The 12,466-nt window shown below is 34.7% G+C and overlaps 1 protein-coding gene across 3 annotated transcripts in view; it reads right to left on the bottom strand.

Annotated features, from left to right (window-relative positions):
• Positions 1-1,136: 1,136 nt before the first annotated feature.
• LOC105479541 (collagen type XXI alpha 1 chain) overlaps positions 1,137-12,466 on the bottom strand; it is a 197,532-nt gene continuing 186,202 nt past the window's right edge. For 2 of the 3 annotated variants that reach the window (XM_071096926.1, XM_071096925.1), the window contains 8 exons: positions 11,817-11,852; positions 9,104-9,148; positions 6,162-6,194; positions 5,418-5,564; positions 5,268-5,322; positions 4,536-4,736; positions 3,674-3,751; positions 1,137-2,380 (listed from right to left, as the gene is read on the bottom strand). In XM_071096926.1, coding sequence (XP_070953027.1) covers positions 2,193-2,380; positions 3,674-3,751; positions 4,536-4,736; positions 5,268-5,322; positions 5,418-5,564; positions 6,162-6,194; positions 9,104-9,148; positions 11,817-11,852 — 783 coding nt within the window. In that variant the 3' untranslated portion in view covers positions 1,137-2,192. The remainder of the gene's footprint in view (positions 2,381-3,673; positions 3,752-4,535; positions 4,737-5,267; positions 5,323-5,417; positions 5,565-6,161; positions 6,195-9,103; positions 9,149-11,816; positions 11,853-12,466) is intronic. The other variant, XM_024792114.2, reaches the window with a different exon arrangement.

The following is a 12,466-nucleotide window of genomic DNA, read 5'->3' as shown; positions in this document are numbered from 1 at the left end:
GAATTCTTCATGCTTTTTCTAACCCTCCACCCTTTGCTCATTTTCATTATCTTTACATGACTTAGTTATGCCAATGCCTCCTAGCCTACTATAATCTGCATTAGTCTGCTTGAAATGCCATAACAAAATATCATTGACTTGCTGGCTTAAGCAACAGAAATTTTTGTTCATACAGTTCTGAAGGCTGGAAGTTCGAAATTAGGGTGCCAGTATAGTCAGGTTCTGGTGAGGTCCCCCTTCCAGGTTTCACAATGTACTCACATAGTCTTCCCTGGCTGTGAGAGCTGGAAGGCCATGAGGTAGATGAAGGAGATGACGGGAGGGAGGGTAGTAGGGGAGAGCAACATCTTCCTCTTCTTATAAAGTCACCAATTCTATGGGATTTGGACTCCACCCTTATGACCTCATTTATCTTGGTTACCTCCTGAGAGCTCTGTATTCAAATATAGTCACACTGGGGGTAAGGGCTTCCATATATGAATTGGGGGCATACAATTCAGTCCATAACATCATCTTTTACATTTCAATTGCCCATTTTCTCCTTTCTTAGAATTAATGTCTTGCAATCACCTGTTTACTTACCTGTGTCTCGTTATACACGTGTTCCCTCAGGCCAAATTCTAACTATATTGCCACTGTATCCCAGGCATAGAACATATTCATGTGGTGAGTACTGTTGGATGAATAAATCAATGATACCAATGGCTTTATTCTGCTTCTTTACCAGCTTTTAGAAGCAAATGTCATCATTAAAGCAGGGGTAATAGGTTTGTTGGCTTAAGCAGATACCTGGGGCTTTACTGGAGATAAAACATCAAAACAAGCCTTATGCTCATTCAGCCACTAAACATCATGAATTTTAGTCTCCTCCAAAGTCCTCATCAAAATAGTAGAATTTGCATGACAATAAAGTTAAACTTTGGGCAACAGCCATGACTGTGCTAGGAAGTAAGTGTTGCAACTGTTCAGGTGTGCAGCACACCAATTCAATTTGTAATTTCTTATTTCAGGTGAACACATTTTTTAAGAATAGAGTGAATGATTTAATAAATTATATCCATTGAATAAGTGACGATATAATATACATACCATACTCAACAATTAGTTAAAATTAGTTATAAAAAAAGACATTGTAATCAGGCCTGTACACATTTTATTATACTCTGAATAACAAGCATGTAACAAAATTTTGAGCATGACAAGGAAGAAATATTTCAAATTCTGTTTCTTACAAAAGCATTAAGAACAATACACAAAGACTGTTCATAATATTTTACAGTCAGCTAAAAATAACAAGACATTCTAGGACTTTAGGAGTTTTCCTTTTCTTTCAACTAGAGCGTTTATTTCCATTAGCTTTGCTACAGTGAAAATTAACATATATGGACATACACATAGCAGTGAAATGGAAAATGAAGGCATACAACAAACATTCTGATTAATCAACAAGTATAAAATACAGCCTTTTAGTACTTCTGAACTTACATTTTCTTTGAATGTACAATGAAACTTTTTGTGTAAAATGTTTTTAATGTTAATTTTGACAGTTCCCAAAGTAATTAATACTTTTTCTTAGCACCACCATTAATCTAATTTTAGAATTTGAAATGAATTAAGAAACACACTAATCTCATTCAGAGGTGCTATTCACAACACTGAACAACAGGCAATCCACTGCCCCTTATCAAGGCAGAGACACTGTAGTAGTTCACCAATACTGTCTATCCCAGGTGAATATCAGCCCTGATCTTACTTCCAATGACCAGATACATGTTTTGGCTTATTTGTAGTAGCATGAGCTATGAGATATGAAACATGAAAGTCACATAGACATGAAATTAAACTCAAATCTCTACTGCATGGAGGCTGAATGTGAAATATTTCACAGTGACTAAAACTGACTGGCTAACAGGCAATGGTGGATTTTTATATTCAACTTTGATTAACATAAATGGACTTTACAAGAAACCCTTGAGATTTAATTAATGCTGATAATCCAAGGGCTCCAAATGACTGAGGAGCCTTTAAAATCAGTATATGTGACCTTTTATATTTTTTTCCATAAGAAAAAAAAATAAAAACACCGAGGTACTTAAGTTTCTTTTCAAGGGATTACTGTTGGTTATCTTCCTGAGATGCAAAAGACCACAGAAAAAGCACCATGCCTAGGCTGCTGAATGAGGCATCAGACACTAATAGTTTGGTCCTTTCCTGAATGGATCTCTTCCAGCAATTACACTAAAACATAGTGATGGGTCACAGATGCCTGGGGGGCCTGGTTGCCCTTGGATTCCAGGTTTTCCATGATCTCCGTCTTTGCCAGGGAGACCTGGGTCTCCTGGAGGACCTTCTTTGCTTATTCCAGGAGGGCCCTCTGGACCTAAAATGGGACATTGGCAAGATGTAAACAGAGAACTTTAGTTTTTTATAGTGAAATAGCTGATTCTGCAAGAAACTTAAACTAAAAAAGAAAAAACCTCTTGAATATTTTATATATTTGCACTAATTATAAGTGGAGGCATTTTCATAATTCTACATATCTTCTGCTTTGAAAAGAGCCATCCAAAAGTTATCAGTACTTTTTGAAAACTAGCTATATTAACATAGCAACCATGCTACTGATTAAAACATTTAGCTAACATTATAATATTCCATTTTGTGTACTGTCCAATCTTATTTCTTCCTTTCAGCCTATCTTTTACCGATATTATTATAAATTGACAGGTGATATATAAGCCAAAGCTGAGTCATTTTTGTGCCATATTTATGACAAATAAATGACTGTTTCTATTATACATATTTTTAGTTTCCATATCTAAATGCATTATTCTTATTTTAGTATAATAGTCATCAATACACATAGGTATGAAAGCCCTAATTTGTCCAACATAGCCTGATTAGTTCAATTAGCATGCTCGAGGAAACAAAAGCTAGCTTAGGATATTGGCCTTTTAAAGTGGATTCAAAATAACAAAAACAAAATATTCAGATTTTGGGAAGGAGCACAGTGGTTTCGGTCTCTTCTTACTCCTCTATTCCCTGCTACTACTACTAATAAACATCTGTTTAGCACTTAACTGCAACTGTAAGTATTGTTCAAAGTATTTTACATAAACAAGTTTTAAGTCATTTGATCAACTCCAAAGCCTCTTAATAACATCTAATCATAGCAAACATTTATTGAAAACATAACTGTGATTGTCCTGCATTGTTCTGAAAGCTACATATGGAAACTATTTAATCTCCCAATAATGTCATGATGGAGATAACATTATCATCACCATCTTACCAGTGAGGAAACTGAGACATGACAGAGTTAAATAGCACAGCTAGCAGAGATTACTTAACCACTTCAGCATTTCTCTGCTTCTCAGAGGGTCATAAAGACTATACAGTGTTATACACCAGATAAGCAGGGGTGCCAAACGATTCTAGAACTCTTCTAAGGAATAGATATTAAACTAAATGATAAGCAAGAGATAATATTGAAGGATTCATACATTGAGGATAATATATGAAAAATATTCTAGAAGTTGTACTTCAGTGTGTTAGATGTGAATCACTCAAAAAAGAAAACGGATGTCTTGGTTTCAATTTATTTCACATAGATCTATGATGACTTTTCTTAAAGCAAAATGAGCAGCAACACTTATGACCAGGCAGCAATTCTCACCCGGGGGACCAGGAGGACCTTGTTCTCCAGGATGCCCAAACCCTTGGCTCCCTTTTTCCCCATTTCTTCCTGGTAGGCCTGCAGGGTGTCAAACATCTGAGTAAGTTTACTTAAAATCACTGCCTTTTAGATTGTTTCTTTCAAAGCTGTTAATATACACATGAAATAAAAATGTCTTTTAAAAACCAGCTTGCCATCTATTTTTTCTTACTAATGGAAAACAATTTTTGAAGCAATCATTTCTAAAATGATCAGTGGTTTAGTTGCAAGACTTAATGGGAATCAAACATTTAGAAAAGAAAATGGTTTGGAATTATTAGCCCTTTGTGTTAATCATAGTTTTTTAAAAATTACTTTATGAAACATCTAAATTGTTTATATATTATTAAACAAAAACGAAAGAATTATCAATCAACATTTCACATAAACTTTCAAAGGCAAGGAGAAATTCTGGGCTATTAGGAAGTTTTATTGCAAAACTTATTTTTCCTATAATAGAAAAAAAATGAATAAGGTAACAGTGCAGAAAGTTACCAAAGTCAAAACAAAGGAAATGGCATCCATGATTTTCCATTTAAAAACTTTTCTAGACTCAAGCAAAATTTCTCAGTACATTGACAACATTTTCTAATTTGTAACTTCATGTGTTCATAAATTTGACTTCTCTATTTGATAATATTGCATTAAAAAAATAATTTCTCTTTAATTCAGTTGGCAAATTATGTAAAGACTTGAGCATTTACAGATTTTTTTTTATCATGAAAACAAAGTTAATTCTTGACTATTAAATGGATATAGGATATGAATTTTTTTAAAAAACAACTTTTTAAAATTCATTTTCTTGTTCAAACTAACTGCATACCTTTTAATCCTCTGATACCTGGATGTCCAGGGACACCCATTAATCCAGGAACACCATCTCTTCCTGGCAAACCAGGTAATCCTCGGGGACCCTCTGGTCCTACAGGACCAGGCGGCCCAGGAATACCCGGGGAGCCATGTTGGGACTGGCAATGATCACAATTTCTAATTCTTCCACTCTGAAGTAAGACTGGTAGCTGGGCTTTTAAAAACAAAGAAACCCCATCCCTTATGTTTAAATGGTGAGTTGGTGTTAATTATATTTCTATTTTATTTTTTTCGGTTTACAGAGAAAACAACTATGAGCACTGAATATGTACATATTTCTTGGTCAATAATTTGACTTCTAGGAATGTGACTATGGAAATATTCACTGCTCTATGCAGTCATTTAATTACAGAAATTGCTTAAAATAGGGGAAAAAGTAAAAGTGCCCCCAAAAGAAATTGGTGGAATTATAGATATTCATATTGATGAACTAAATTATCAAAAAATATGCTACAAAAGAAAATTATAATAATGACAAATAATAAATTTCTTTAATAAAAAGATTATAAAAGAGTATGTATGATACATCTTTATAAAAATACTAGTTGAAGAAAAGTAGATGAGGCTTATAAATGTTATCTGTTTTATTCTTCACCTCACTTATATCCTCTACAATTTGTCCTAAGAATTTGTATTACTTTTGTAATTTGAAAAAAGTGATTAAAATGCTGTATTTGATACTTACCTCTTATTACATCCGTGCAAACTTGTCGAATAAATTGTTCTGAAAACTCTCTTCCCTACATCAAAGTATTAGGGGTTATGACATGCACATAAAGAACATGAGCAAAAATCAATGAAAATATAATAACTCTGGAAGAAGCAGAATACATACGGGCTTCCCATCCAAACCTGGGGGTCCCTGAGGACCTGGGTCCCCAGGTTGCCCCTTAGGACCTGCAGGCCCCATCAAGCCATCCACCCCAGATTCTCCTTTTGATCCAATGGCACCTCGGACACCAGGATCCCCCTTTTCACCTCTCTAAAAGCAAAAGAAATGTTTACAAGTTCTACTTAAATATTTCAGAAGGTGTAATTCCATTATGAAACTCCTTAAGGATGATGAATGTATACATATGTAAGCTACGTAAGGACTAGCTGGAAATACTATCATTGACCAGAAGGGAAATTTCATATCATATTAAACTGTCATTTATCCATCCATCCAATCAGCCAGACCTACAAACATCCACTACTGATTGAGTATATTGCGTAGGTAATATGCACACTGCCAGAGATATCACAATGGGCATAACACAGTCCTATTCACAAGGAGCTTGCATTTTAGTGGGTCCGACAGATACAGAAATGCACAATATTCTTATTCAAAAATATGGAGAAAAAATTCAGCTCCAAGTCTGGCAGAAAAACCAATAATAGTGACAATTCACATTTCATATCAAATTCAGTATAAATGTACATATTCTGAAAACTGCTAATTGGGAACTTCCACTGAAGAAGATGAAAAACGTTTCGTTTTCTGGTTTTTACTCAAAAGCTAGATTTATATAGTATTGAAACCCAAGCAAAAAGGACTGAAGAACGAGAGCAAGGGAGCATAATACATGAAGAAACATACCTCTCCTTTTGCGCCATGATGGCCTTGAATTCCCTTTGAAAATCAATAGGAAAAAAACTATAATAAATGTGCAAGCTACAGTACTGTAACGTGGCATCCACCTTTTACCACATACTTAATCAAATTTAAAATTTCAATTTGGAAAATATTGATAGCATTAGTGACAAAATTACACATAAAAGAGACCCTTTTTGCCTTTTAGAGAAGGCTAATGACTAGGAAATATGTGAACCGAATAATATAAAAATTTTAATTTGCTTAACTGTTTCCTTCTTAGATATGAATATTTTCGAATGCTGCAGGTTGAACCACGTGGGTAAGAATGGGATTCTACTGAATTTAAAATATATCACTATTTTAATAAAAATCAAAACTCAAATCAGATTAAATATTAGGTATATTTATTCTTGTATTCAGTAATTAAGATAAATCATCTATTTTTCCAAGTTTATGTTCTTAAAATTAAATTTTGATTGGGTGCTATTGACAAAGGATGGGTTAAAACAAAGATACCATTAAAAGTGACTAGTAAGAGAGAAAACCCCCAGCTGTCCTGTGCTTAAACCATTCACTGCCAGTAATTAAGAGACCAGAGAAGCAATGTCATGTAAAAGATGGTATTTTTTCACAATGATATAAACACTGGGGAGCCCATGCATGAAGCCCATTCAACTATAATTACCAGCTACATCTGGATGGCTCCATTAAAGTCTTTCCCATTCCTCTTTTCCATATTTATTTCAGTGGTATATTATACAGGAAAAAACTCTCAGGAAAGGTATTAACATTTTCCGTTTTTGAAATTCAATGTACACCTGGGCTCAAAAATCTCCTAATATTCACTCAGGTAAAAAGATAAAACTTTCATAACAGGTAGGTTTTCATTATTCAACTTTAAAATAAAAAATCAGTGTTCTGAAATTTAATATGAAATTTAATGTATAATGTTGCACACAATAAAGTCTGAGTTGGGGTATATCTTTTGATTCATTTTCAGGCTCCTCAAATATGGCGTCCAAATTTGACAAAAGAAAGAATTAGATAAAACTCATAAAACACCAAATATTTAGTTTTTGTATACGAATCTTTTAGTAAGTAAAACGAACTTTGTATGGCATACTTGAATTTTGTTTCTGAAGAAATGCAGGAGTGATCCTTACAAGATACAATCCAACAACTAGTCCCAACATAAGAAGGGAGACGAAATAGTTAAGTTCTCAATATGGGAACTGAATTAGAGCTAAAACTAAAAACAGCTGTCACCTGAGAACTCATTAAGACAATTCCGTGAGAGAAATATCCACTTTGATTCCATTCACAAAACCAGGGCCAAAAAAATAACATGTGCTGTGCTTGGTAGAGTGACAGGTAATTAAGACTGTTTACATGAAGAGTTTGGGATGACTCTTCAGCCGCTGAAAAGCAACAGCTGCTCTGGCCCTGGGTACTCCATGTAGGTTAACCTCCTGGTGGTGAGAAATGTGGCTTCCAATCAATCGAGGGCAGAGGCTTTCTAGAGAACCCAAATCCTGCCTTAGGAGAGCAGACACACTCTTTTCCTTGAGAAGTGAAAAAGTTAGTGAAACCTTAGAGAAAGAGTGATCCATACGCCAGTGAGCTAGCTAAGTTGTGAGTTCAAATTCTAAAGGAAATATCCTTTTCTGAGAGTTATTGTGAGTAACCTTTATTGATAAAAGGTCTGGGCTATGGAGGTTAAATGGATGAAGGGGCGAAGGTCCTATGGGAACAGTGGTTTATAGATATTTTGTGATTAACTTAAGGAAACTCAGAGAGTTGATCTGTGTTGCCACGTTGGGGAATAGGGATGGAGTTGTTTGTGTCATCAGGTGGGTCTGAGTCAAGTGGAGGATCATAAAAACTGAAAGACATTTTATTGAACATAATTGTACTGAGGCGATTCCAATCATTCCTCCTCTTGGTTACTTTTGCTTTTACTTTTATTGTTACCTTCTAAATTCTCAATTCTTCTTAATACCTGGCACTCACCTTCCATCCCATATTGCAGATAACCTTGGGGCCCTATGCTTACACTCTTCCCAATGGTCTCTCAGACTCCTCCAACTAAGGGACACAGAGACCCCTGTCCTTGGAAACATCACCACCCAGTTTTATCCCACTCTCTCCAGAGTTGGTATAATTGCAGAATCTTTCTCCCACTCACCCTCAGAGAAAGAGGTCCACCCCATGGGAGGACTCACATATCCAGCTTGCCCTTTCAGACCTGACGAAGTTGGAACCATGTCCAGCATTCTGCAGCTACAAGCAAGACAGCAGCAAACATGCTACCCTAAGGACCAATCTCCTTTATGCCTTTGTCCATCCACTTTGGCTCTGACTGAACTTACAGTCACATGGCAATCTCACTGAAATACCACCTAACGAGAAGGGTTTAGTCAAGAGACAAGCAAAGCCATCTTACTGTGTGTGTCTGTTCTACAACACTGTCTCTCAGGATAGCATTTTAATATATCTCCAGAGCAGTAAATTGTCTCTCTGAACAAACTAAAGGGAAAAAAGTACATTTATCCACCACACGTGGCCCCAACTGATTTTCAAGAAGAAAAGCAAGACAAACCAGCAGGTATGAACAAGCTGTCATTGTGTGACTGGCTCTCTCTAGCCAATAACTACCCCTAAGAAATGAGTGGAATTTTCTACCTTCAGTCGTTTGCTAAGATACATTAAAAAACAAAATTCAGAGCCACCAATGCTATCATTATGAGAAAGTGAAAATATAAAACAAACAATTAAAGAAACTCATTATCACCACACTACCTACACGTTCAACCTTATACACTTAGAATGTATGTTATACTTATCCTTCTCCCCACCCATTTTTATTTGCAAGTAATCCTCTCTCAACATTGTCCAGTTATGTGACTTGTTATTTCATTTTTTATCAGAAGAAAACCAAAAAATACCTGTTGCCCTGGAATTCCCTGTCTTCCATTATCTCCCTTTTGACCCTTTAACATAAATAAACATTATTGATTAGTTTGCACACTTATGATGCAATCACATATACAATACAAACTATGTATTACCTTGAGTTCCAGAAGAAATGTAACAAAAGCAGTGATACAAATATATAAATTACGTGAGAGATGGGAAAGTCAGTCACTCAGAGGAAAAGAAGAAAAGTCATCCTAATCTTATAGTTAAAATGACCAGAGATAAGGAACAAATTACTGATTTGGGCGAAACATGTAAATAATTCTAGACAATAAGGATGTTCTTCTAAGTCCATATTAACAGTGGGAAAATAGTTTAAAAATTCAATGGATATGGACATTTTGTTAATTTCAGTGGCAATTATGTTCATTGTTGACTATGGACATGTGAGGACAAGAAGACCTGTTGAAAATTTTATTTTTAAAAATTAAAATATACTGTCACATTTTAGTAAATAAGTCATTTAAATGAAGAGCTTTAAATCAGCATAAGAGAACAGAAAAATTAATAAAGGTATAAACACATTTATCTGTTCAATAAATATTTTTGGGTATCTACCATTCATGGGACATTGTGCTAGACTCTGAAGCACTACTTCATCCTTACATTTATTGTGCAAATTAATTAGCAGTTTCTAGGAAGACATATACCTAGATAAGGCAATCAATAAAAGATCTAGTGACTACAATTTTACATCACCCTTGCCTAGTAATGAATTCATCAATTTACATAAGTGAATTCCTAATATTTATTAAGCAGCGCCTATTTCCTGGCACTTAGGGACTGAAACAAAGATATCACTGTAGACTTTAAGTCACTTACTGTGTGGTAAGAGAGATAAATCTAGAATGATGAAAATACTGCTGATAAGTCTATCATGTATAAACATCTGGGTTGGATATTATTGGAACTTAGGAAGGGGCATCTGACAGAAAGAGTAGGGAATGTGACTCACCCTTTGTGTAGCCTTGAGGGATGAGTAAGAGGTAGCCAATCGGAGAAAGGATAGGAGGGTGTATCAGGGAGAGAAGACACAGGTGAAAGGCAGGTAGGTAGTTTCTTTTGGCTAAAGCAGCAGAGCAGGATTGGATAAGAATGGGTGGAGTGGCAAGAGAAAACACTAAAGAAGATTCAGTCAGCCCAGAAGGCACTTGATGGGACAGGCTTTATCTTAACATGTGTGGGGCACCATTAAAGGCTTGCTAAGCAGATACATAGCTTAGCTATTTTATGTATATAAAAGTGTGGAAGAAGGAAGTAGACTGGACTCAAGGAGACTGGTCAGGAAGCTACTGCAGTAGCCCAGGACCCCGACAAGAAATAACTAGTACAGTTGGGAAAGGTAGAAGATGTCAAGTTCAAGAGATATTCAGCATTGATTATCATGACAGGAAATCTGTGAATACGAAGTGGTTTATGGAGAAAGATGACAAGTTTGGTTTTGGACATATTGAACCTGAGGTACCCATGAGTCATCTAAATGCAGTACCAAGAAGAAAATTAGAATATATGGGTCTAGAGCTCACAGACACGTCCTTAACATTTACCTCACTCCCAACTTCAATATTAACTTAAAGGAAGCCTATTATCATGGTACTTGAAGATCTTCAATAAAAATTGTCTGAAAAACAACTGAATTTTGTCATACCACTCTAAAACATCTTATGTATGTTATTAAGAATAAGTTCATTAATATGAGCTGTTATAACTGTGGATATAGCAAATATTGCCTATGACTATTTCAATCTGAAATTTTCTCTTACAATTCCAGAAATTCTAGAGCATTCAGAATTCTACATTTGTGAAAATGTTCAGAGTATTTTTCTTTATATTTTCAGCTTATTCTGCATAGCAAAGCTCAGACACTATAACTGAGACTTACAAACTTAAAAAACATCATTAAAATACTGTCTGAACACTTGATTGGTAATTTATGGTTGGAAAAGTTTTATATTTCTAAAACTTAAAAGGTTGAAAGACCATCGGATATAATTTATTCCAGATAACTATTTCATTGACTCAGTTAGTGGCATCCTATTCAAGGGTCAGTCTTCAGTGAATAAAAAAACCCATTCCATAGACACTTTGAGGTGAAACTATCCTTGTCTCCTAAGGTAGTAACATAGTTCTCCTCTTTGCCTTTGCTGCTAAGACACCCAAAACTAAATGTCTCTAAATCACCCTAGATTTCCCTAGCCTTTATAATTTTCTGGTTTAATTTTCCTTTTACATATTGATTTGAATATGTTTTATATTTAGGGTTAAAGGTTTTTTATCAAATTTTTGCCATAAAACAATTTCAAATCATGTTTGGAAACTCTGTGTGTGTGTGTGTGTGTGTGTGTGTGTGTGTGTGTATGTGTGTGTATACATATATGTGTGTGTGTGTATATGGTATATATATGTATATATGTACATAAATACATATTAGAAGTATATAATAAAATCTATGTTTTTATTTTGTTGAATCATTTTGTTTCTAAGTTTTCTACAACAGAAAAGTGGTGAGGAATTTTAAAGTCAGATCTGGTCTTGTCTGAGAAGCTCAATAGCAAAAGGAGAAAATAGGATTCAACAACTTTATATTAATGTTGAAACAAAGGAATTTAAAAGTAAAATAAGAATTTTTTAAAAGCTCTGATTTTATTGCTTAGCCTACTAAAAAAAAAGCAAACAACATACCTGAATACCTTTTTCACCTTGATTTCCTTTGTCCCCCTACAAAAAGGCAGTTTGATCTGTATCATAATCTAGTATATTCTGTACAGTTTCAAATAAACATATATTTTTCTCTGCTGAAGAAAAATAACATCTCATGCAAATTCCACAAGCGCCTATATACACAGAAGTTGACTCCTAAGACAATATTTGGGAAGAGAGAAGAACCACATTATGTCAAAATTATATTGTAAAAGAACACTTTTGTATGCTCCTACATTTGAAAGAAAATTCACCACAATCTTTAATTTCCCAGAAAGGAGAAAAGTTCTACATGGGTCACAGTTTTAGGTTAGACAAACTAACAAGAGAGGACTTATTTTGACAAATGCTGTTTTATGAAATCAAACTGAAAATCTTTCATTAAGCTATTAGTAACCACAAGTTTATAGGAAACAATGACAAAGTAAAGCATAATATTTAAGTGATATTTTAGAAAACACACATTTCAAAAGTGAGCTTTTGAAAGAAAAATTATATTCCATAAAAATAAGTTTTATAGATTATCAGCTAGAAGGGTAATTAGAAACCAACTTATACAATGCCCTTGTTTTTATAGATCACGAAACAGACAGTTAAGCACCTGCCCAAAGTTAAACTTGGATACGGTTTCT

Source organism: Macaca nemestrina, chromosome 5 (assembly GCF_043159975.1).
Source record: "Macaca nemestrina isolate mMacNem1 chromosome 5, mMacNem.hap1, whole genome shotgun sequence".
Classification (NCBI taxonomy): domain Eukaryota; kingdom Metazoa; phylum Chordata; class Mammalia; order Primates; family Cercopithecidae; genus Macaca; species Macaca nemestrina.
Note: the sequence above shows the minus strand (reverse complement) of the source record. Positions and strands in the feature narration are given on the sequence as shown.